Source organism: Bos grunniens, chromosome 11, assembly GCF_055505025.1.
Source record: "Bos grunniens cultivar Pamir isolate PY7600 chromosome 11, Bosgru_T2T1.0, whole genome shotgun sequence".
Classification (NCBI taxonomy): Eukaryota; Metazoa; Chordata; class Mammalia; order Artiodactyla; family Bovidae; genus Bos; species Bos grunniens.
Genome location: NC_141175.1, coordinates 102,789,987 through 102,815,218, shown reverse-complemented (window position 1 = coordinate 102,815,218; position 25,232 = coordinate 102,789,987). Strand labels below are relative to the sequence as shown.

The window sequence follows — 25,232 nt, the reverse complement described above, 5'->3', positions numbered from 1 at the left end:
TGACTGACTCAACGGACATGAGTGTGAGCACACTCTGGGAGATGGTGAAGGACAGGGAAGCCTGGCGTGCTGCAGTCCATGGGGTCACAAAGAGTTGGACATGACTTAGTGACTGAACAACCACAAAAGGCCTTCTTGGTAATTTTGGTTCATGCTCGGCTATGTCTCTCCTGATCTCAGATACCACTTCTTGTTCACACTTCGCTTCCAGGCATTTAATTACCTTCTGAGCTGTCCCGGGCTGCAGTCATTGCGTGTGTGCAAGTTGGCAGCTGGAATATTTTCAGTGTGGGCTCTGCCGTAGACCTCTTTGATCTTTCCCACCTTGTTGTAGGTACATGGTAGAAGAGAAATGAGTCCCCCGTGCATTCACATTTCGAGTTTAGAAGAGAGAGAGTGTGTTGGCTTCTGATGGGGTGCAGCCTCGAAGCCAACAAGCCAGAGAACATCTCCATGGCAACCTGATATTCTCTGCATCATTATCTGTCCCACATTCGAGTAGAGGAGTTTGGTCATTTTTCTCTTGCCCTCTTTTTTGTAGACCTTGTCACTGACAGATCATCATTTTTTTCAAACGCATTTTGTTTTCATGAAAGAATTCTGGCAATAAGCCAAGGCATCTTCGTTTTCACTAGCCTTTTAAGTTATCCCCAGGGTGGCAGTGACCTCGAATTCCCCATATGGATACGGCCATCAGTGCTGTTTTTATCTGTAGTGTGTAAATGTATTCTTTAAACCTGAGATGGAGGCTGAGTCACAGACTCTCACAATAGTGTATGTGAATAAGTAACACACCTATTTTCTGACTGTATCACAGGAGCGACAACATTAACCTGAGATGCTGAAGAAACGTACTGTCAGGGCCTATTCAGGAACACGTGAGAATTCTCATCTTTGCATCTCACTGCACTGAGTCACTGAAGACTGCCTGCTGGTTGGCCCTTTTTTTCCCTCTCAGGTGATTTCTAGAGTGTTGGTTCCAGGTCAGATCATTATAAAGGCAATTGGATGATGGGACGTCACCCAGATTGCCCGGCAACGCCATGGACACGTGCTGTCAGGAAGGCATCACTCTGGTGGTGACCTTCAAGTCAGCAGGAAGAGAAAACTGTCGTCACCACCGTGGCAGCTCCAGAATATAAGACTGCAGAGGCACTAAAATGAAACCTGATTATCTCAGTGTTCAAACCGATTTTTCCTTGAGTCTTTTTTCTTTTTAAATGTGGAAAACCTAGAGTTTGGCTTTTTATTATGATAATAACATTCTTCACATTGTTTCTCAGGGTGATGGTATGTGATGCTAATCCGTGAGAAAGCCTAAGAAAAGTACAGTTAAACATCATGCATGTGACTGACCGCATCTCCGGGGCTCTTCAGAACCTGGGCTTGGAGCATCTAAAAACCTAGGCTGAGCCACGTGCATCTCTGTTATAAGAGCTCTTGGCTCTTGTAAGTAATGTGAGCACTGGATCCAGAGAGCAGGGTCCTCCTCTCCCCCCAGCGCCCCCACCAGCACACACGTGACCTCAGTTCTAAGCAGCAGTGGGTCTGAGCCACCCTCCCGTTTCTGCTGGCGGGAGTATCGCAGCACCCTGACGCTTTGTTCTCCTGCGTGACCGAGATGGAACCGAATGCTCTCCCACGGACAGGCTGGCAGGCAGCTTTCTGGGACTCCTATCTCCATGAAACGCCCGTTACCCACCACCCCCCCAACCCGGCAGAGCCAGCCTGTTTTGTGAAAACTGGCAGAGACGGAGAGACTGACGTGTCTGAACAAACAGGTTCCCTGGCACCACACAAGTCGAGATAATTTTCTTAGGAAGTTGGAATCCAAATCAGACAACGAGGCAACTGCACACCAAATGAATTCATCATCTGATAGCCTGTCAGCCTGTCATCTGATAAGTCCTGGAGGTGTTACCATGGCCCAAGCTGTGAGGTTCTTTTTTCCCTAAGAAGAACGTGTAAGAAGTGGAGGAACTGTTTTCCACGCACTAAATGAATGCTGTGGATGAGGGCACTTCATAGCCAGGGGCCCCAGTGCTGCCATTGGCTTTATGAGCGCTTCCAGAAAGAAGCGAGAAGGCTGCTTACAGCTTCCCTAGTGATTCAGACAGTAAAGAATCTGCCTGCAATGCAGGAGACATGGGTTTGATCCCTGGGTCAGGAAGATCCTCTGGAGAAGGGAATGGCAACCCACTCCAGTATTCTTGCCTGGAGAATTTCATGGACAGAAGAACTTGGTGGGCTATAATCCATGGGGTGGCAAAGAGTCGGACATGACCGAGCAACTAAGCACATTAGCTTTTAAGCATAAGGATTCAAATGCAGCTTTTGTTTCTATGTTCTTGATGTTGGCTGGGACCCCTAAATCCCTGGCTTCTCAGAAACACCAACGATGACTCATCGTGTCTCCTACAGGTCACAGGCTCTCACAGGAGGCTCCTCTCTCGGCCACACTTAGAAAATAACACACGCTTTCCAGGACACGCAGGCTAAATGTGGCAGGTTTTTGTCATTCTATCATAAGCAGCTTTCTGTTTAAGTGGAAATTCATCAATTTGATTGCTGTTCTTCTCCAGGTGTCACAGGTAAGACAAAATCATCTTACAAAGCCCTTCAAAGGATCAGAGGGCTCAGATTTCAATCAGAATGATCTGAAAGGCCTTGTCCGCCATTCTTGCCCTCCCAACCTCTGGCCAAATTCTTTTGTTCCTTCTTTCTCTCTGTTTGGACTAAAAACAAACAAACAAACAAAAAAAACCTTGGCTGAGAGGGATTTCATAAGGGAAAAAATTCCATATGAAGAAAGAAAGGCACAGGAATGGTATTATCAGGAAGGGTGGGGTCCAGCTTTGAAGCAACGGGAAGCAGGGGGGCCCTTCGGGAGGGGAATGGTCACGGCCAGCCCACCACGGGAGTGCCTTGCCTTGATCTAATATCACCTAGGTAAGGATTTCAGTTGGGGTCCTTTGAATAAATCACCTGACCTTTCACTTACAGGAGTCTTCCATCACCTATAAAATTAAAATCCTTTCAGCTGTAAGAATGCTGAGTATCATTACATCACAAGCGCCAGCTTCGTCTTCCTGACCTGCCAGCCACATGGCACAGGTCGCGGCTTCAGCATCACATGGCGAGGGAGTCTTTTCTTGGCGTCTGGAGGTTTCAGTAGCTGGGCTCCTGTAATTGACGCCACGGGGACAGATGGGGCGTTCGGAGGCTTGGCTGAACGTGACGATCGTCCTTGTGAAATGTGGGCAAGAGTCGGCACATCCTTCTGGAAGCGGCAGGCAGATTGGCACTCGGGGTTCTCTGGCTCCCCGGCACAGCAATATGGCACGGGGGAATGGAGGCCAAGCGCTTCACCATCAGCTGTGCTCAGATGTCTGCACCGAGGCCTTCATGACACAGCTGTTCCCTAGATTTTCCCCCGCCAAGAACTCTCCTGTCACTGATGACACCAAGCGATTCATAGCTCATGGCTTTGCACTGATAAGATCAGTTTCTAGGCTTTGGGTTGAATGAAGTGCTGTCACTCATGGACATAAATTCCTAACAGATTTTTGAAACAAAAGTTTGGTAATCATACCAGTGTCGCAAATAGTTGGACACGACTGAAGGATAGGGCCGCAAAGAGTTGGACATGACTGAAGAGACTTAGCACGCACGCTCACGTCTGACTCTGCAACCACATGAACTGTAGCCCAGCAGGCTCCTCTGTCCATGGGATTCTCCAGGCAAGGATACTGGAGTGGGTTGCCATTTCCTTCTCCAGGGGATCTTCCCGACCCAGGGACCAAACCCTCATCTCATGTGTCTTCTGCATTGCAGGTAGATTCTTTACCCACTGAGCCATTGGAGAAGCCCCATCATATTTAAAATGGATAACCAGCAAGGATTACAGCACAGGGAATTCTGCTCAGCGTTATGTGGCTGCCTGGATGGGAGGGGAGTCTGGGGGAGAAGGGACACAGGTCTATGGCTGGCTGCCTCCCTTTGCTGTTCACCTGAAGCTATTACAAGGTTGTGAATCTGCTATTCCCTAATACAAAATAAGAAGCTTAAAAAAAAAAACCAAAACCCTGTTGATGAGTGAAAGTGGCACACAGCTAAACGTCAGGGGAGGAGGAGGTGCAGTCATACTGCCTCCCATCTGAGCCTGCAGGACAGGCTGATCTGGATCACATTTTTAAAATAAGTAATTCTGTTCAGTTCTATCTGCATTCTGAAGGCACCACCTGGTACCTGCTGAATTGGTAAGTAACCTCGGAAAAGGGGCTGGAAGCCTATGAATTTAAATTGACTTGCCTGTAGTAATTCCTTACATTCACGGAAAAAAGAAAAAGAAAAAAAAGATGCAGGCACTACCCCCTGTCCCCGCCAGACAGGCTTCCCTAGTGGCTCAGATGCTGAAGAATCTGCCTGCAGTGCAGAAGACCTGGGTTTGATCTCTGGGTTGGGAAGATCCCCTGGAGGAGGGCATGGCAACTCACTCCAGTATTTTTGCCTGGAGAATTCCATGGACAGAGAAGCCTGGCGGGCTACAGTCCATGGGGTTCCAAAGAGACGAACGTGACTGAGCAACCAGCATTTTCAACCCCGCTCCCCCAGAATGTTATTCCATTTAGGGTCATTCAACAGTTGTTACTGGAGTCCCTGCTGAATTCTGCCTGTTGTCTGAAAGGCGTGTTTATTCAACCATTAACGAGTATTTATAATATAAAAGGATGAGTTTACTATTTTTTTTTAAAGCTACAGGATGCAGCTCTGAAAGTGAAATGACAGGATGGCAACTGTTACTTTTGGGAATGCAATAACTGGATTTCTATCAACTCGAAATCATTTTGGTGCTAATTCTCTAGTTCTTTCTTTCCTTCTGGTGGTCTCTCTTTGTTCATGTCACTGCCTGTTGACACCTCCAGTGAGGAGAAGTCAGGAAAGTGACAGGAGCCAGGTCATGGTCCTTGAAGCTAGTGCAGAGCGGAGAGAAAGCAGGAGGCTGAAAATTGTGATCGCAGAGGAGTTTCCTAGAGAGGCTGCCCACGTACCGCCATCTTCCCTGAATTAATAACTGAATGAATGAAGCATATACCCCCACTCCCGCCCTGGGACCTCAGCACACACCAGCTGAACACTTTACACACTTTTAGGTGACTTCCTAGCCCAGTGATCTCTTAAGACCCATATTTTTATTGTTCTGAGGAAGAGACAGTGCCTGCTGTTGCTTTTCAAGCTTGAAGAATTTCCCCATGATTTTCTCAGTTCAGTGGCTGAGTGGCTGTTGGAGCCGCGTGTTTCTTTTACTGTCACGGATTTCAAATCAGTTGGGACACATGGCAATTGGAAGATGTCTCTCTCTCCATATGATGGGTATGTAAGAGGGCTTTTCAAAAATTCTATCTATATCCATAAAAGGAGAAACAGTTTGATTGTAGCTGTCAGCCAGAAAAATCACAGTTTGCTAATGGGAAGAATGCATGATAACAGCCTCTTGGTTTGATACAGATAGGGACAAAATTACATTAGCCGCCGTCCCAGCAGATTGAGAGACATTTCCTCTTGTAAACAGTCCAAGGAGCTGCAGGTCCAAGTAGGACCATTTAGCTGTTGCTGTTTTAGACTTAAGTTTTCTGGTCTATGCATTAGAAAATGCCTTACATGTTAATTTCCCATATGTGTGTGTTTAAACACCACGCCCTTGATATGTTTGATGCTCCGGGTGCCTTACTGTGGAATGTGTGTGTATGCTCACTTTGTTAGACTATGACAAAGGCTTAGTCTTCCTCTTCTTCCTTTTTGTTCCCTATCACCAGATCTTTCATAATATCTGCACTATTCTTTTTTTTAATTTATTTTTCATTGACTATGGCTGATTTCCAATGTTAATTTCTGCTGCACAGCAAAGTGACTCAGTTACGCACATACGTATATTCTTCTTTATACTCCTTTCCACTATGGTTTATCCCAGGATAGAGAATATACTTCCCTATGCTATACAGAAAGATCTTGCTGTGTATCCATCCTATATACACTAGTTTGCCTCTCCTAACCCCAAATTCCCAATCTATCCCTCCTCCTCAGCAAGCTTCTTGAGATGAATAGGGGAGGTTTGGGACCCAAAGCCTAAGCAAGCTTGGTTTGAATGATGTACAGAGCCACATTTCCATTCTTATAAAGACTTGACCTATAAGACAAGTATAATTGTTTTTCATTCCTCAAGGAACTGAGTTTCAAGCTGAAGGATACAGAGGCTGACCCATCTGTATAGTAACTACTTTATCTTCAATTTGTTTCTTAATATTAGGGACAGCATCCTTAATTACCTGTGGTGGATTCATTTTGATATTTGGCAAAACTAATACAATTATGTAAAGTTTAAAAATAAAATTAAATTAAAAAAAAACATCTATTATAAGATGAAAATCAAAAGATACCTACATCTTCCAAATGTAAATTTCCATATTGTCATTAAACACAATTCCAACTGCCTTTTTTTTTTATTAACGGTTAAAGCTCCCTTTGAACAATTTACACCCCCAAACACTAATTATATATGGAGTTGACTGTTGGATTGGATTGCACTCCCATTACACACCCCTCACCCTGGGGATTAATTACCACTTCTTTGGCTGCCCAGGGCAGTGAGATGAGGGAAAGGGGAGCTGGAGAGGGTCAGGGGAGAATGTGTGTGGGGTTGAGTGCAGTGTGATCACAGGAAGAGGAGAAAAACACACGTTCCCCTGGGCCACCCTTACACTTTACTAAACTCAGTCATCTGGGACTGTGTTCAATGAAGGAACAAAGAATCTGGATTTGCCTCTCAATCCCCGAAGTCTGTCTCCTCGTTAGCTTAATGAGGTCCACGCATGGCCTGAGGAAGACAACTTAGTATTCCTGTTTCCCAGACATGAAGAAACAGACCTTGTCTACACTCTTGGTAAAGACAGGATGGGAGAGAAGGCTGGGAGGAAGATGAGGGTGGAAGAGACAGCTTTCACCTCTCCAGGTGGTCGCTCTGAGAAGAGGCCATCTTGCTGGGTCTCAGGGGACCCGCCAGGAGACCAGTGTCATGACTCACTTTTTCTGATTAGGAAGCAGGGACTCCGAGACGTTTAGCAGCATTTTGGTTTTTGACTGTGGGTGGGGTGCGTGGTTTCCAGTCTGTCCCCTCAGCTGGACAGTCAGCAGTCAGAGGGCAGGGGGGTCTCTCACTGGTGTCTGCTGGTCCCCGCTGGGGATTTAAGGGCGTGCCTCCCACAGATACACAACTGTATGCTTGCTGAACAGCTGAAGTTGAAAATGGGATTCAAGCCAAACTCTTGAAACCATATCTCCTGCTCTCGAGGCTTGTCCTTGACACATATTTTTTTCCCTAAGAGCCTAAATACTTTTCAGTATCATTTTATCATTTCTCATGTGTCATTTTCGGCATCTCCCGAGCATTCCAGGATGCTATATTTATTCATGTTCTTCTTTTGTTTCTCCTCCTCTTAAGTTGATGCTGGGAATGAAATACTTGGGTTTTGGCACTATGATGGGGGGATGGATGACAGGATATTTTTTCCTGTATAAGAATTATTTACACTTTTATAAAGACTATAGCAGTTTAGAGAACAGAAAGCTTTCAGGAGTAAATCACCATTTTTCTTTGCCTGTTACAGTTTACAAAGACAGAAATGCCTCTTTCTGGTAGCATACAACCCCAAATGCAGGTGCTCGGAAATATAAGACTCCTTGATGCCGTTTGCCTTAGATTTCTGGCATCCTGGGTACAACCGTGATAGCACTGGCTGTTCCATTCATTCAAACCACTCCCCGCCAAGGGCTCAGGGGGTGCACTCAGCAATGTCCTTTGAGAGGGTGACATTTAACTGACCGGGTCACATGCCAGAAATGGCCACACTATGGCTTATATGTGTCTAATATGTAGACACATATAAACCATCTCCCCGTTCCCACTTATCTGGCCTTCCCCATATCAACAAGACTCCACACTTACATATCATCGAAGATGAGTTTCTGCCTCTTGCAGTCCCGGTGGCCATTGGAGCCTGGAGACCAGGGCTCTGTCTGTGGCCGTGACTTGTGGAGAATGTTTTCGGAATTGTTGTGAGCCGCTTTCTAGGCAACAAACACACACAGCCGCCTTTGAGAAACTGGCCCTCTGGCTGAAGGAGTCACCCGTTAGAATTGCTTGGGTTCTAGGTTAGGCGTGATAGCGTTTTTTGTTTCGATTAAGAAAGAGAAATACATGCATTTTAGGTCTCAGGCTGCAAGCTTTTACGTGTGTGGTCAGATGTCATCTGCATGGCAACATCACCAGGGAGGTCTTAGTCTTGCTCTCACACATCCAGATCCTGAACCTGCCAGGGCTCAGACAGCTACTGCGCGTGCAGGCTCGGGGCTTAGGGCTCAGGCTCCTATGACCCACGGTTCTCCAAACTGACTGCATCAGAGTCACCATTAACACACAGACAGCTGAGTGCCACCGCCAGCATCTCCGTCTCAGTAGGTCTGGGGAGGGCCTGAGAACATGCATTCTGCACAAGTTTCAGAGTGCTGGTCTAGGACCTGAGCTCTCAGAACCACTGAGCTGTGTTTATCCTTCACGAGAGGTTCAGGTCATAGACTGACTGGTTCTTATCAGGTGTCTGTGACGAACAGGAAGAGCCGAGTGGTATCGCAAGAAATTATTTAAAATGTGTTTTAAAAGGGAACACTATCTGGGGAAAAATTTAAACATCCTTTTTTTTTCTCCCCCTGGAGATACAGATATTTAAAGAGAACCTACTGTGTGCTGATCATTTGGATCATAAAACACCCTGTCTTTGGTTAGGACATTCAAATGGATTCCTCTGAAGTAGTTAAAGCGGAGTGGATACCAGTGCTTCTTTAAATATGGGCTGATTTTATGTGCGGATCAAGCCTCTTTGTTTTGAGAGCCTCTAGGACTCTGGGCATTTCCTTTTTGGCACGCAGAGGAGTAAATTACGGATGTGTGTGAACCCTAGTCTAAGCAGCTCTCCTCAGCTCGACTGTAAGCTTGCTGCAGGCAGAGACTGAATCTGTTAGATCATCAATGCATCTCTATTGCTTAGCAGAATGCCTGGGACACAATAAGTACTTCCTTGATAAACACCTGTTCAGTGAAAGAAGGTCGAAATAAAGTCTATAATTGGTTAAACATTCTCTGCACATCATAGTTGCTTGTGATAGAAGGATCTAGAGGCAAAGAGAAGTTGTGTTTGGTTTAAAATTTGAATTGCTTGCTTTTTTATTTCCGATTTTCCTAATATGATCTTCTCAGATTCTTGTATCCTAGAACTCAAGAGAACTGCTCTCAAATGAGGGTGCCTAAGAGGCTTAGTTTCCTGATGGTTCAGTAAGACTGAGGCTCTTGCTGGACCTTAACAATTTTTTTTTCCTCTTTGAGTCACCGGAGAAAGCATGAAATGCTGCCTCCCCTGTTTGTTTGCAGAGTCCTAATGCCAAGTCTCATTTCTCCCTGCCTCACAAAGCCCTGCTGGTTTTGAGAAGCACAGTGGGGAGAGTTTGAAATTAAATAAAGTACTTGGAGGATGCACAGTTCAGGGATGCCCACTCTTAGAGAGTGTCCGTAAAGAGGAACTCACATGCAGTGTGAGTGTCCCTAGGGGTGGAGCCGGGTCCATTTGGGCCCACGGGGAACGCAGGGTGTTGGAATCACCCTTGATAAGGTCACTAGAAGAGGAGTGGTGGCGACAGTCTCACACTGGACACCACCTTGGCAACCTTGGGCGGCAGGGAGCCCTGCAGCCTTGGGCTTGAGCTCCAATCCCAGGCTTGACTCTGCCCGAGGGCAAGAAAGATATCAAATGTAAAGACTGGTTGGCCCTAGACTCCCAATTTACTTTGTCCTGGGAGAGTGACGTTAGGGCTGTTTCTTTTCAGAATGGAAAATGAGGTCCTCCAAAGAGGTTCCTAAGCAGAAGAGCCTTAAAATACCGCCTCTTTTTCTTCTGCGACAGCCTATGCGAGAGGCAAAGGGCAGCTCTTGCTGGGTCTTCCCAGAGCAGCGTTCAGGGCTGCCTTGTGGGGCCTTGAGCTGGAGTTTAGACCAAGCTGGGTTACAGGCAGAGTAAGGGCTGTGCTGGGTTTCATTTCTGTTTCAACTGGGACAGGAGGCAGCAACCTACCGTGAGGTCCGCGGCGTGGCTCTGCAGCTGGCTCTCTGCCTTATGCTTTTTGCTGGAGGAGGTGGAGGTGAACAGACCGTTGCTGTTGGATCTGCTGGAGGAAGTCAAGTCCTCGCCGGAGAATTTGTGTTTAGATGCGTCGGAGAGGGGTGAGATGGGCGACCGGAGCACTTTTTCATTTTTATTTATTGGTATTGCCAAGCTGAGAAAGGAAGTCACAGTAATGGAATGTCACACACTCAGCACAGGGGAAGGAAAATGTTTTATATATGACCCAAACCTCCCATTTAAAACCTGCTGGTAGGAAGACGTTTACTGGGAATTCTTCTGCCAGGAAATAATTTTATGGCATTAGGGCCGTAACAAACAACAAACACATTTTGTTCATTGTTTCTTTACTTATTCTCCAAGAATTAAGAGTAATTCTGGAGCTAAACGACTAAGAATAATACTCTCACTTCCCAAGTTTTTCATCCAAGGATCTCAAAATACACAGCAAACCACTTACTGTTTTCCTAACAAGTGCAAGCAGCAGGTAATGGGAAACTCAATTAAATGATACATGAGATCTCTACTTCCAAAAGGACTTTTGTTAACACCTGCTGCTGCTGCTGCTGCTGCTGCTAAGTCGCTTCAGTCGTGTCTGACTGTGCGACCCCAGAGACGGATGCCCACCAGGCTTCCTCGTCCCTGGGATTCTCCAGGCAAGAACGCTGGAGTGGGTTGCCATTTCCTTCTTCAATGCATGAAAGTGAAAAGTGAAAGTGAAGTCGCTCAGTCATGTCTGACTCTTAGCAACCCCATGGACTGCAGCCTACCAGGCTCCTCCACTGTGGGATTTTCCAGGCAAGAGTACTGGAGTGGGTTGCCATTGTCTTCTCCCTAATTATCACACGGAGAATAACACAATCGCAGAATAATTAAGCATGAAGCCACCTTCCAATTGTTAGGCAACCAGGCATTGATGAATACAAAGAACTGAAACAGTCTTTAGAAATGACATTTTCTGATTTCTACTTCCTTATTTTACCTTCAAAACTATTGTCTATGCCTGAATATACATCCCAGTGGACCATCACAGAAGGGAGTCACTTATATCTGGGTCTTTACAATGTATGTAATGCAGATAGGGCTCTCTCTATTACTTCACTTTGAAACAAAGAGTAGGAAGACACATTAGCCCAAAATGAACTCAATCATTGCTAACTTGGGATGGTTCTAGAAGTCACCTGGTGGAGTCAGGTAATGTAAGGTAAATTCATCGGACAAAGAGTTAGTCATTATCCCTGCATTTATGACTTCTTAATTGCATGTGTTGGCTATCACTGCAAACAAGCCCTTAAAGTCACTTTTTATTTTTTAAGCAATATCCTTAGTTGGTGGTCACAGTGTAGAAATTACAAATGTAGGCCTCTAGAACAAATGAGAAACCAAGATGCTTAATGCTATGCAAACACATTTGTGTAGGGAGAGAATTTCTGATGACAGCTTTCTGGTTTAAAAAGCACTGTGCACCCAACAACTTAGAAGTGAGAAGCTGTGTTCTAGAAAACTGCCTTGGGTGAATCAGAAGTAGCTCAGCCAGTGAGGACGAAACACTGAAGCTCAAGATGGATGTTAACTGTCTGAATGTAATGGTTTCTCGACACATGAGTAAAGAAACCCTATTTCTAAGTCTCTATTATTTTACATACAGTACTCAGGTGGTGCTGTAGTGGTAAAGAATCCACTTGCCAATGCTGGAGACATAAGAGACGCAGGTTTGATCCCTAGGTCGGGAAGATCCCCTGGAGGATAAAATGGCAGCCCACTCCAGTATTACTGCCTGGAGATTTCCATGGACAGAGGTGACTGCTGGGCTACAGTCCATAGGGTTGCAAAGAGTTGGACCCGGCTGAATTGACTTAGCACGCATGCACTCAGTTCAGTCCAGTCGCTCAGTAGTGTCAGACTATTTGCAACGCATGGACTGCAGCAAGCCAGGCTTCCCTGTCCATCACCAGCTCCCAGAGCTTGCTCAAACTCATGTCCATTGAGTCATTGATGTCATCCAACCATATCATTCTCTGTTGTCCCCTTGTCCTCCTGCCTTCAATCTTTCCCAGCATCAGGGTCTTTTCCAGTGAGTCAGTTCTTTACATCAGGTGACCAAAGTATTGGAGCTTCAGCTTCAGCATCAGTCCTTCCAATGAATATTCAGGACTGATTTCCTTTAGGATTGACTGGTTTGATGTCCTTGCAGTCCAGGGGACTCTCAAGAGTCTTTTCCAACACCATAGTTCAGAAGCATCAATTTTTTGGTGCTCAGCTTTCTTTATGGTCCAACTCTCACATCTATATATGACTACTGAAAAAACCACAGCTTTCACTATATGGACCTTTGTTGGCAAAGTAATTTCTCTGCTATCTAGGTTGGTTATAACTTTTCTTCCAAGGAGCAAGTGTCTTTTAATTTCATGGCTGCAGTCACCATCTGCAGTGATTTTGGAGCCCAGGAAATAAAATCTGTCACTGTTTCCATTGTTAAACCATCTATTTGCCATGAAGTGATGGGACCGGATGCCATGCTCTTAGTTTCTTGAACATTGAGTTTTAAGCCATATACTACATGATTTTTTTTTTTTTAAAGACTTTTTGATGTGGACCATTTTAAAAGTCTTTATTGAACTCATTACAGTATTGCTTCTGTTTAATGTTTTTTTTTTTTCTTCCTGCCACAAAGCATGTGGGATCTTAGCTCCCTGACCAGGAATGAACCCACACCCCCTGCATTGGGAAAGTGAAGTCTTAACCACTGGACTGCCAGGGAAATTCCTACATTATTACATGATTTTAAACACTTGTAGGAAAGGAAATTATTATATTAAATATTGTCAAGCACACACAATCTTTTCTTCTTCATCATAAGTTTATCTATTGAAGTTGACCAAAGTAATTTTGAAACATTGTTGGGATCATGTCTTTGGGACATGCGATTACCATATATATAGAATTGTCTTATTACACTGGTACAGCTTGACAGAGGTAATTGCAATTTCAGAAACACACAGACCACTTTTCCTAGAAAAATTCAAAGCTCTTTCATCGCGGCATTGAGTCCCTACTTAATGTAAGTGAAACTATCAGAGCCAGCAGGCTCTGCCAAGCAAAGGGTCTGGAGCAGGAGTCCCTAATCTTTTTGGCATCGGACCAGTTTCAGGGAAGACCATTTTTTCACGGGCCAGGACCAGGAGCAGGGATGGTTTTGGGATGATTCAAGTGTATTACATGTAACTGTGCACTTTATTTCTAATATTATTACATCAATTCCATCTCAGATCTTCAGGCATTCAACCCCGGAGATTGAGGACCTCTGCTTTTATCCTGGGGTCCCTGAACTTGCATGGAAAAGAAATGACATCTTCATTTTCATTAACCTCTCACTGAAACGGAACATTTCCTTTAATGATGAACGAAGGCAGGAATCCAGACGAGTGGTTAGCAGGAGTACTGCTAGCAAAACCTGTGACTGTGTCACCGATGGAAACCACAGATATTTGCATGTCATATCGGTTGTTGCAGGCATCTTCAGATATGACTTAGACTCATCACTACGAGCAATTACAGCAGTTACTAGAGCCAGCAGACAGGTTATTTAAGGCATCAACAAAGAAGCACATGTGTAACTCAATCACACATTTAAAAGACACTTTGGAGCCACATTTTCTCCTTCCATATGTGCGCAGTGTTTTGGGACACTGTCTGCTGGGCACAGAGGACTGTGGGCTTGGCCAGCTTCTCGTTGCTGCTCCTCCTCACTCAGACCTTCCAGAGCCCTAGTCCTTCCCCAAGGTGATTCTAACACTGCAGCCGCCTGCGCGCGGGTGCCTGGGCTCTCTAATTTCCTCTCTGGGTTTTAGTACTGCTCTACATCTTCTCCTAACCTTTCAGTTTACATTTTTATGTGTTGCACTGAAACATTAATCTCCCCTTAAAAATTCTATGTACACAGTCGGGGAGAGTGAAGAGTGTCTGAGCAGAGGGAAAGTGGTTTCTGAGCTGTGCTGTTTCTAAATGGAAAGAGCTTCTATGACTGATGATGAGCTCCTCGCTTGTAATAAATATCCGGGGCCTTGCTTTGCCAGGAAGCTGTTTGTCATGGAGGGGAGTCAGCGCCATGCAGGTCCCTCTGGAACCCCTTTGAGGAGGGGCTGTTTCACCTTGGAGACCCCGATCTTGTCTGTCACCACAAATTCAGCGCATAGCCAGGATCTTTAGGTGTGTTGTATGAAGAGTCTGCTTATTACATCTGCGTGATAAGCTTAGTGTTCTCATGACTCTTAATTCAGTTTTTTGGGTCTCCCCGGTGGCGCTAGTGGTAAAGAACCTGCCCACCAATTCAGGAGACATAAGAGACGTGGGTTCGATCCCTGAGTTGGGAAGATCCCCCTGAAGGAGGGCATACAATTCACTCCAGTATTCTTGCCTAGAAAATTCCATGGACAGAGGAGCCTGGTGGACTACAGTCTATGGGGTCACACAGAGTCGGACACTGCTGAAGTGACTTGGCACACAGGCAGAATTCAGTTTTTAAATTTTCAGAGTGGAGGGTGTGTTTTTGAAAGGATAGAATGTTCTACAGCTGGTAACTGGCCTTTTGTTACAAAGAAGCACGGCTGGTGCCCCTGGAACTGCAACAAGCAGCACACACCCAGGCGTGCTGGTGCAGCTTGTGTGTGTGCTTAGCCACTCAGGCGTGTCCGACCGAGACCCCATGGACTGTAGCCCGCCAGGCTCCTCTGTCCATGGGATTCTCCAGGAAAGAGTACTGGAGCAGGTTTCCATGCCCTCCTCCAAGGGATCTTCCCAGTTCAGGGATCAAACCCAGGTCTCCCTCATTGCAGGAGGATTCTATACTGTCTGAGTCACTAGGGAAGCTCAAGAATACTGGAGTGGGTATTAACTATCCCTTCTCCAGGGGATCTTCCCAACCCAGGAATTGAACCAGGGTCTCCTGCATGGCAGGAGGATTCTTTACCAGCTGAGCTACCAGGGAAGCCCACACCAAGGGAAGCAGGTCTGCAAGAGACAGGCTGGGACCCTGGGATCCTCTGCTTCAGTGCTTGCACCTGGACACATGTGTCCTATAGCAACAAAATACAAAGCAATCCTAAAGGACTGAGGGCTTCCCTGGTGGCTCAGACGGTAAAGAATCTGCCTGCAGTGCAGAACCAGGGTTCGATCCCTGGGTTGGGAAGATCCCCTGGAGGAGGGCGTGGCAACACATTTTAGTATTCTTGCCTGGAGAATCCCCATGGACAGAGATCTTGGTGGGCTACAGTCCATGGGGTCGCAAAGAGTTGGACATGACTAAGTAACTAAGCACAGCATAAGGGACTAAAAGCAACAGTGAGCACGTGCAGTTGGAGCAAATTATGAACCACAAGGTACAAAAAGACCAAAAACCCAACTGCCAATTTTGAGGAACCGGGAGCAAAAGCAGGTCCTGTGCACGCGCCGTGCACACAAGACCAACAAAGCGGGTGGGCAGACCACCTAAGTCCACCTCCGGCGTGACCCCTGGACCCACAACTTCCCTCCTCACATTTAAGGAATACGCTTGCCCCCATCAGAGAGCGAGCAAGGGAAACTGTTACTTTTTCCTCACTCCTTCAAGCTGCAGCCTGAGCCCCAAGGAAGCCTTGGCTGAATTTCTCCTCTGGCCTCTTATCAATTTCTATTGATTAAGGAGTCCAAGAACCCTGGTCTGGACACCCAGAGCAGAGAAATCATTAAAAAAAATCTGACTCTCCCCCTGCAAACACATGCCTCTCAGACCCAGGCATGCCTCCACCAACCCTTGCCTTTGCAGGAGCGCACGTACCTGTTGATGTTCATGCTGCAATGATTTGCGGACAAAGTACTGTTGGCAGAGGCGCTCAGTCGTGAGGTGCTCTCCCTCTCTCCCGGGGCCTTCTTGATCTCCCTGTAATCGTCTTCGTTGTCACACTGTATGGAAAGAAGCAAAGACCAATCAGCTTCGGACTTCGAGGGAAAGAGGTGAGCTCCCATCCCACCAGCTCGGGGCTTCTTTGGACAAGCTCCTGAGCACCAACACGATGGCAGCACTCTCGGCCCCGGCCTTGGTTCCCCGTCAGCTCCTCCTCGAATAAGGACGAAATCTGTCGTTTTGACTACTGACAGCTTACTGAGAGGAAAAAGTGTGACACCGGGATCAAACTGCAGGAGGGAATATTGTGATGGATGAAAACCGCTCAACCAACGGGCTGGATTCTACCCTCCAAAGAAGACCTGCGCTGGAGTCTCACTGGAGCTTCAGCATCCCTTTCTCTGGCATTTCTTCGTACCCAAACAAAGTATAGCAAGCGACCTGTCCTGCGCTTAATGCTGTAGGAGCAGTGACAAGCTCAGGCTTTTCTTCTGAAATTCACGGCCTTGAAGGATCTTTTTATAAAACAGCAGTTTGACTGGATTGTTTCCACGATTGTATTTAACTTTAGACGCATAATAGGTGTGACGCAGGACTCCCCGGTGGCACTAGTGGTAAAGAACCCACCGACCAATGCGGGAGACACAGGATACTCAGGTTCAATCCCCGGCCTGGGGAGGTCCCCTGGAGGAGGGCCTGGCAACCCACTCCAGTCTTCTTGCCTGGAGAATCCCATGGACAGAGGAGCCTGGTGGGCTACAGTCCATAGGGTCACAAAGAGTCAGATGCGACTGAAGCAGCTTAGCACAGCACACACGCAGGGGTAATGCACATGCACTCAACCAACTTCTATTGTTGCTGAGATCGCAGCAACACAGCAGACATTCAGGATTCTCAGCAGTGTTTCCAGGAGACGGGCACTGGTACTAAAGATAGAAAGACTCTGACCTTCTCTTTCTGGCTGGGATGTCAGCCTCTGGAGGAGGGACCACAGATGCTCACGCTGAAACTGTGCCCCATGGATGATCCGAGCCAAAGCTCTGAACCCCCTAGTTTGGGCCCCCAGGGCTCTGGCAGGGCTAGACTCTGCACCCTGGGCAGCCAGGTCTGCGATGTCCCACCTCCCACACCCGCAACTGGGGGCTTCACAGCCCGGACGATGAGTAACGAGCACTGTGCACATGTTCTTCCCTTCTCTATGCATGTTGACCTATGTTCCGGTAGATTTCATGAGGGGAGCTGAGTGTCAGGCTTAGTGTAAATGACGCTTCATAAGTTAAAAAGTCCACGGATAGTAAAATTACTTAAATATAGATTATGAATTATACATGTCTCTGTTTTTGCACATCTCTATTGACATATGCCTGTATAGCTCTATGTATTTCCAATCTCTATATGTTTATCAATTTGTATCTCTGAAACACCTCTCTCTCTTTCTTTATATCAGCCTGTCCATTTATCCATCAATCTCCAGATGACTGATTGACTTACTCATTAATCAATTAATCACCTGGGAGATTGATGGATAAATGCATCTGACAAGTAATGAGGAGGGCAGGATATGCAGAGGAAAACAGAAGGAAAAGAGGGGCAGGTGTGTAGCGAGCTAACCTGTATTACTAAATTATATCATTTAAACCCAACAACATCCCTGTAAAGATGTCACCAGTTTACAAATGAAGAAACTGAAGTACACAGAAGGGAAGGTCACCTGATTGAGGTCACCTAGGAGGTCAGGGCTGACTGCATGATTTGTGGGGTTCAGCGCAAAATGAAAAGGCTACGCCCCATGTTCAAAAAGCTGGAGAAGATGCTTGATGTCAGTCTTGATGATGATTTTCAAAAGCAAAAGCAACAAAAGCAAAAATAAACAAGTGGGACTATGTTAAATGAAAAAGCTTCTGCAAAGCAAAGTGAAAGTCGCTTAGTTGCATCTGACTCTTTGTGACCCCATGGACTATAAAGTCCATGGAATTCTCCAGGCCAGAATACTGGAGTGGGTAGCCATTCCCTTCTCCAGGGAATATTCTCAACCCAGGGATCAAATCCAAGTCTTCGGCACTGCAGGCAGATTCTTTACCAGCTGAGCCACCAGGGAAGCCTGCACAGCAAAGGAAACCATCAATAAAATGAAACGGCAATCTACTGAATGTAAGAAAATATTTTCAAATAATATATCCAAGAAGGGGTTAATATTCAAAACACATAAAGAACACTTGCAATTCAACAACAAAGAAACACAAAAAAAATCTGATTGAAAAACAGGCGGAGGATTTGATTAAATATTTTTTCTAAAGAAGATGTACAGATGGTCAACAGGCACACGAAAAGATGCTCAGCATCACTAATCATCATGGAAATGCAAATCAAAACCACAATGAGATACCACCTCACCCCTCTCAGAATGGCTGTCATCAAAAAGACTAGAAATAATACATGTGTGAGGATGCGGAGAAAAAATCTCACTTCTGGGTATTTATCCAAAGAAAACTGAAAGACTGATTTCAAAAGACCCCCACCTTCACTGCAGCGTTATTTACAAAAGCCAAGACAAGGAAACAGCGTAAATGGCTATGGATAGATAAGGACATTGCGGCATATGTATGTATACAATGGAAGAAAGGAGTCTTGCCATTTGCAACAACACAGAATGACCTGGAGGGCACTGTGCTAAGTGAAATGAGTGGGGTGTGTGTGTGTTAGTCACTCAGTCTTGTCCGATTCTTTGTGATGACAAAGATGACAAAGACCTTAGGATCTCACTTAAATGTGGAATCTGAAAACCAAAACCAAACCACTCTGGGGTGGAGAGGGGGGTACAAAATGAAGGGGCGAAGCAAATAAAAAAGTACAAGTCTCCAGTTATAAAATGAGTAAGTCATGTGGATGTAGTGCAATACTAATAAGCAGCCTGGTGAGTATGGCTCATAATACCGTGGCACACATTTGAAAGTAGCTCCACTCCAGTACTCTTGCCTGGAAAATCCCATGGATGGAGGAGCCTGGTAGGATGCAGACCATGGGGTCTCGAAGAGTCGGACACGACTGAGTGACTTCACTTTCACTTTTCCCTTTCATGCATTGGAGAAGGAAATGGCAACCCACTCCAGTGTTCTTGCCTGGAGAATCCCAGGGACGGGGGAGCCTGGTGGGCCGCCGTCTATGGGGTCGCACAGAGTCGGACACGACTGAAGCGACTTAGCAGCAGCAGCAGGAGATCTTGAAAGTTCTCACCAGGAGAAAAAGAAATTTGTAACTAAGTATAGTGATGGATGATAGCTGGACTGATTGTGGTCATCATTTTGCAACACATGTAAACCAATATTGAATCATTATATTGTATAACTGAAAATAATATAATGTTATGTCAATTATACCTCAAAAAAAAAAAAAAGCGGTAAAAGGGTAACATTATAAAGTACTAAAGTCAGGAACATTTTCCTGTCTTGAAACTGGTCTCTTAACCTGTCAGAGAAGTGTGTTTATTTGCTGCTTTACATTGTGCTCCTGGAAGCATGGGGATGCTTGGCACGCGCTGACTCTCCCGAATGCCAGGAGTGCCAAGCTGAGATTGGGTGCGCCCATGCAGCCCAGCAAATGGTCTCCGCCACCTGCCAGCTGTGGGTCGCGGGGTGAGGAAGTGCAGCCAGGCACCACCCCTTCCCCAAGGCCAACTGGCAGTCTCTCCTGGGGGACCCCTCAGTACCTGGATTGAGGGCAGGGAGGTGCTGATCCTGACCCCAACCCTCACTATGCCTGTGCCTTGGTCCCTGGATGGGGCTGCAGAAAGGGGAGGCTGCTCCCGCCAGGAATGCAAAGGGGCCACAGGGCAGGCAGAACCCATCCTGGGGAAATGGGTAGGGGTGGGACCAGGCATGTTCTGTTGTCCCATCACCTTCTCTTGCAAAAGACGGATTCAAAGATAAAAGGGAGAATTCCAAGATGCAAACCACAGGCATTAAATTCTGAGCATGGAGTCTTCTGAGCGGGGGCCGTGAGGCAAAAGTACTACACAAATCTCCAGCTGGTTTATTATTGGGAGACCCTACAGCCAGAGAACTGACTTCATTCCCAGCTCTGTCCTTTCTCACCTATATGACCCTAGGGCAAGTCACTTTAGGCTCTGTAAGCCTCAGTTTCCTCATCTGTAAAAGGGGCATGACAAGAATATTTGCCTCAAAAGTTGTAAGGATTTTATAAATGATTTAGCATCCCTTGTGGGGACATACACATGAGTTAACAGTTGTGAATGATTTTGTCCCAAATTAGGGCCATCCATTATGACTATAATCTTTGGTTTGTTACCCACTGAGTTTTTCGCTGTGGTCCTAGTCACTTTTGAAGATGTAGTAACAGGAGGGGGTAAAGATTCTCAGAACTGGTTTTAAATTATGATTAAGTGATTCTTGTGCTCAAAAATTCTTCAAAAACATCTGAATGGCCAAGTGTTTGGGTCTACTTCTAGACCCTCGTCCAGCTCTCCCTGCACTTAAGTCCCTGCCTGCCTCACTCTGTTCAATCCCTCTCTGTTCAGCTGGCTTCCTAGCTTTGGCAGTGAATCCTCTGATTACTCAAAAGTCCCTCCTGCTTGGGGCCCTGTTCCCAGCTCGTCTCTACCACAAAGTCCTTCTGCTCAATACCATGGGGAGCACCAACCTGTGGCTCCCTAGTCACAGCCTTACTCAACTCATGAGGCAGCTGACTTCTTAAGTCAATGAATGACCCCACCTCTTCCAGCAAAGAATGGGGTTCACCTGTGTTTAGTTTTCCTCACTGGTCCAGCTTCTAGCTCATTCCCTGAAGACATTCAGTGAAGATTTCCCAATTGCCTACTTCCACATGCAGTGGGACAGGCCTTAATTATCTATCACATGGGAATAATAGCTGGTCTTCCCACAATGGGCGGTTCTAAGGATGTTGAGTTGAGTTAATATGTGTCAAGTACTTATACTGGGCTTCCCTGGTGGCTTAGATGGTAAAGAATCTGCCTGCAATGCAGGAGACAAGGGTTTGATCCCGGGTTGGGAAGATGCCCTGGAGAAGGGCATGGCAACTCACTCCAGTACTCTTGCCTGGAGAATCCCATGGACAGAGGAGCCTGGCAGGCTACAGTCCATAGCGTTGCAGAATGTCAGACTTAGTGACTGAAGCGACTTAGCAGGCTCCTATGCGCTTATGTAAAGTGCTCTATGAACGTTTGCTGAAGAAGGACACATAAACCCCTGCTCCTGGAACATTTCAGACCAGTGGACCTGCCCACAAGTTTGGGGCCCTCCCTCCCACTGTGCCTTTAGCCCCTCAGGTTTCCAGGCCTACCTTGCGTTTCCTCTTGGATTTTGGCAAGGTCTTTTCCACGGGCGCCTCCGATGCGTGGCTCGGGGGCGCGCTCTCAGAGTCCTTGGCTGCGGGAGCACTCAAGACCCCCGGCTCCTGGGGCAGGTGTTCCGGGATCCTGGACAGAAGTGTCAAGTCAATTTTGACCCAGAGTGACCGGACCTCGTCACTGTCCTTCAACGGGGAGAGAAGCTCGTTGCGGCCGAAGGGGACCAGTGTGTAGAACTGCTCCTCCAGCTCCTTGGCAATGTCGCTGGTGGTCCTGGCGTTGATGGAGCCCACGGGAGCGCGGGGGCCGCCGCCGCTGATGCTGGTGGGAGCCTCCTTCAGCCTTGGGTCGTTCCCGGAGGCAGCGGCAGCGGCGGCGGCGGCGGCCACGGCCTTGGACAGAGGGTAGTCCTCCTGCTCCGACTCCAGGTCCGAGTCCGAGGAGGAGGAGGAAGAGGACGACTCCGTCTCGATGAACTCCTTGGACTTGGGAACGATCCGGCTCAGCCCCCGAGTGCGGCGCTTCTCGCAGGTCACGGCCGAGCGCAGCTCCTTGCGGTGGTTGGTCCTGCTGTTGCCGCAAGGCCGGGGCTTGGGGGGCTCCGGGGGAACCCCCGTGCTCGCCCCCAGCGCCTCGGCAGCTACGGGCTCCTCGGGCCGGTGGCCGCTGTCGCCGGCTGAGGTCCTCTCGGTGCGCCGGGTGGGCTTCTTGCCCGCGGACCTCCGGGCAGGCGCGGGCGCGCTCTCGGCGGGCGCACCAGGCACCGCGGGCGGCGGGGCGGCGGCGGCGGTCACGGCCACGGCCACGGCCGCGGGCGGGGACTTCTGCTTCACCCCTTTGCTCCCGGGGGCCTTGTTCGCGGTCCTGGGCCTCTGCTCCTCCTTGCAGGCGCCCTTGATGTCCTTGTCTCTCAGGCCGGGCGGGCAGACGTCGGGGAGCTTCCCGCACTCCTGCGTGTCCTCCTTCACTGGGGTGTAGTACTGACCGCTCTCCGGCCCGTGGTGGCTTTCATTTTGGATCAGGACAGGGGGCTTGTGGTGATTCACTTTGTTTAGCCATTTATCCAGCTGCCACTTGTTAGAGGACGCTGGTTCCGCCTAAAAGCAGAAAACCGGCAACAAACAAAACATTGTTTAGGACAGACTCACTTAGATGCGCCTGGCTGTTTTTCTCTCGACTTGCTGCTCCTCTAGGCATGTGAGCAGAAACCTGATGGGCTGGAAACTCAAGGAACATGGAAGCCGTAGGTATGTGTAGCATCAACAGGCACACAGGGTGGCCACCCACAGGGCTTCCCAGGTGGCTCAAAGGGTAAAGAACCTACCTGCCAGTGCAGGAGACCCGGGTTCGATCCCTGGATTGGGAAGATCCCCTGGAGAAGGGAATGGCTACCCACTCCAGTATTCTTGCCTGGAGAACTCCATGGACAGAGGAGCCTGGCAGGCTGCAGTCCACAGGGTCGTAAAGAGATGGACATGACTGAGCGACTGACACTTTCCTGGTACCCCACACTGAAATGCCAGTGCAGCAGTTTGAGAAATGAGAGGACCCCCCTATTCCTCATTAGGACCCATTTCCAGCACTTTTGAGTGTTATACAGTGTATATTTTTTGTATTTATACAGACATGCATAAACTTCAGAGCCCATGAAAGTTAACTGGGGTGTAGTTAGGAGACCTTGGGTGTTGAAGCACACATTTTTTTGGTGAGACTTGTAATTCGGGGAGAAATTCGAAAAGGGGGCTGAGTGGACCCTGCTGGACTTGGTTCGTCCATCCTTAACCCGCTTCCATCACACTTTGCCCGAATTGTTTCAGACAAGGAGGTGACAATGAAAACCTCTTCTGTAAACAGTTTTGCTAAATTAGAGCAAATCCTGGGCATTCCAGGTGTTAAACTCTGACCCACAGATTGGCTCTGGGGGAGAGGCGAGGCCAGTGAATGCCCTGTAACAGAAGGTCAAAGGTCATGTAGACACATTTTGGGGAGAGAATAGTTTGCGTAGTTTGCATTTACCTCTCTAGGGATCTATGTCTTATTGAAAGGTTAAGAACCGATTCTCTTACGGGGAGTAAATGTTGTTGATTTCTAATAAAAGTCCATTTATCCAGCCTCTCTGATTATTAGTAGAAAAGAGGTAAATTGATAAGTACAGAACTTTGTTGTTGCTGTACCAGTTGCGAAGTCATGTTTGACTTTTTGGCAACCCCATGGACTGTAGCTGGCCAGGCTCCTCTGTCCATGGGATTTCCCAAGCCAAGAATACCACAGTGGGTTGCCATTTCCTTCTCCAGGGGATTCTCCTGACCCAGGGATTGAACCCACGTCTCCTGTATTGCAGGTGGATTCTTGACCGCTGAGCTACCACGGAAGCCCCATAGAACTTTAGCTAGAATGTTTTTAATTTGTGAGATGGGGGAGAATTTTGGCGTGATTAAGGTGATGTATGTTTCCTTCCCTATGTCCTCCACTCTATAAATTCATGGCTTCTGATGATTGGGTGAGTTGGGGGTGGGGTGGGGTGGGGTGGGGGAACTAGATACCACCCAGAATAAAGAAGAATGGCTTAGCTTTGCATTTCGTATTGGTTTGTTAAAGCCTAGAGCAAGTCAGGCTCCCTTGTAGGAGAAAAACACTGTTCTTTAAGATCATAATTTCTGAATGCTTGCTTTCAAGTGTCAAGATTTGGTTTTCAACAAAGAGATTGGTGTTAAGAGGAGAACTTGGGGCACTGCCTCATGCAGAAAGGATCCTGCAGCAGGGCGCTGAGGCGCGAGGAGGGCAGGCAGTGCTCTAGACCCAGGGGTCCTGGCTGAGTCTGGGGCACGGCTCAGGGAGACGGAAAGCCTTTAGAGGGCCACAGGGCCTGGGGCCACAGAGTGTGGACGTGAGCACTGCAGCTGCGGCAGGGGCTGCGGACAGTCTGCTGGCTCCCTCCAAGCAGACGAGACCAACTGCACTTCAAGGAACCGCAGCGCAGGGTGTCGAGGGACTGGGAGCGACAAGTGACCGTAAGCAGAAAATGACCCTGCAGCACATCAGTGATCACTCCACTGATTAAATCCTCCCTTTGCTGTGAAGGCGCCCTCCGGGAAATCTTAATGGGAGTCTCCTTGTGAGGCATTTCAGCACGGGGATCCCAGGCCCTGCTCCTGGGGCCATGAGGATCGAGGAGCATCCCCATGGGGTACAAGTGTGGAAGGGGACTCTCTCGTGACCCTGATGGGGAGCCTGGGCTCTGACTTGATGTTCTGCTTTTCTTGTTTTTATGCCACCCATAGGCCAGGACTCCTGAACAAGAGGCAAAAAACCAAAATGATAAAATCTTGTTTCACGCCTCTGAGTTTTATTTTGTAAATTCTGACCTCGCTTCAATGTGGCACCTGCAGAGACAGGGAACAATGGAGCCTGCAGAGCCCACCTGACCTGGTCCCTCCTGCGACAGTGAAGTGATGGAGGAAGCAGGGTGGCAGGACATAGAATGGCTTCTTTGCTGAGGGGGAGCTCTCGCCTGCCCTGAGGGGAGCTCAGTGTGACGAAAGGCTACTTTAATTAAAAAATGATTTATTTATCCATTTTGGCTGCACCGGGTCTCAGCTGCAGCACTCGGGAGCTTCAATTTTTGTTGCGGCACGTGGGATCTTCAGCTGGGGCAGGGATCTAGTTCCATGACCAGGGATTGAACCCGGGCTCCCTGCTTTGGGAGCTTGGAATCTTAGCCACTGGACCACCAGGGAAGTCCCCTGAAGGCTAACTGGCGGCAAACACATTTATGGCTTTGAGGTTTCTCTCTGACCCCAGG

The 25,232-nt window shown here is 47.6% G+C and overlaps 1 protein-coding gene across 15 annotated transcripts in view; it reads right to left on the bottom strand.

The window, feature by feature from the left end:
* The window catches only part of AFF3 (ALF transcription elongation factor 3), a 632,195-nt gene that overhangs the window by 28,160 nt on the left and 578,803 nt on the right, over nt 1-25,232 (bottom strand). For all 15 annotated transcript variants that reach the window (XM_086327945.1, XM_086327946.1, XM_086327947.1 and 12 more), the window contains 4 exons: nt 21,424-22,527; nt 16,042-16,166; nt 10,179-10,380; nt 8,003-8,124 (listed from right to left, as the gene is read on the bottom strand). In XM_086327945.1, coding sequence (XP_086184071.1) covers nt 8,003-8,124; nt 10,179-10,380; nt 16,042-16,166; nt 21,424-22,527 — 1,553 coding nt within the window. The remainder of the gene's footprint in view (nt 1-8,002; nt 8,125-10,178; nt 10,381-16,041; nt 16,167-21,423; nt 22,528-25,232) is intronic.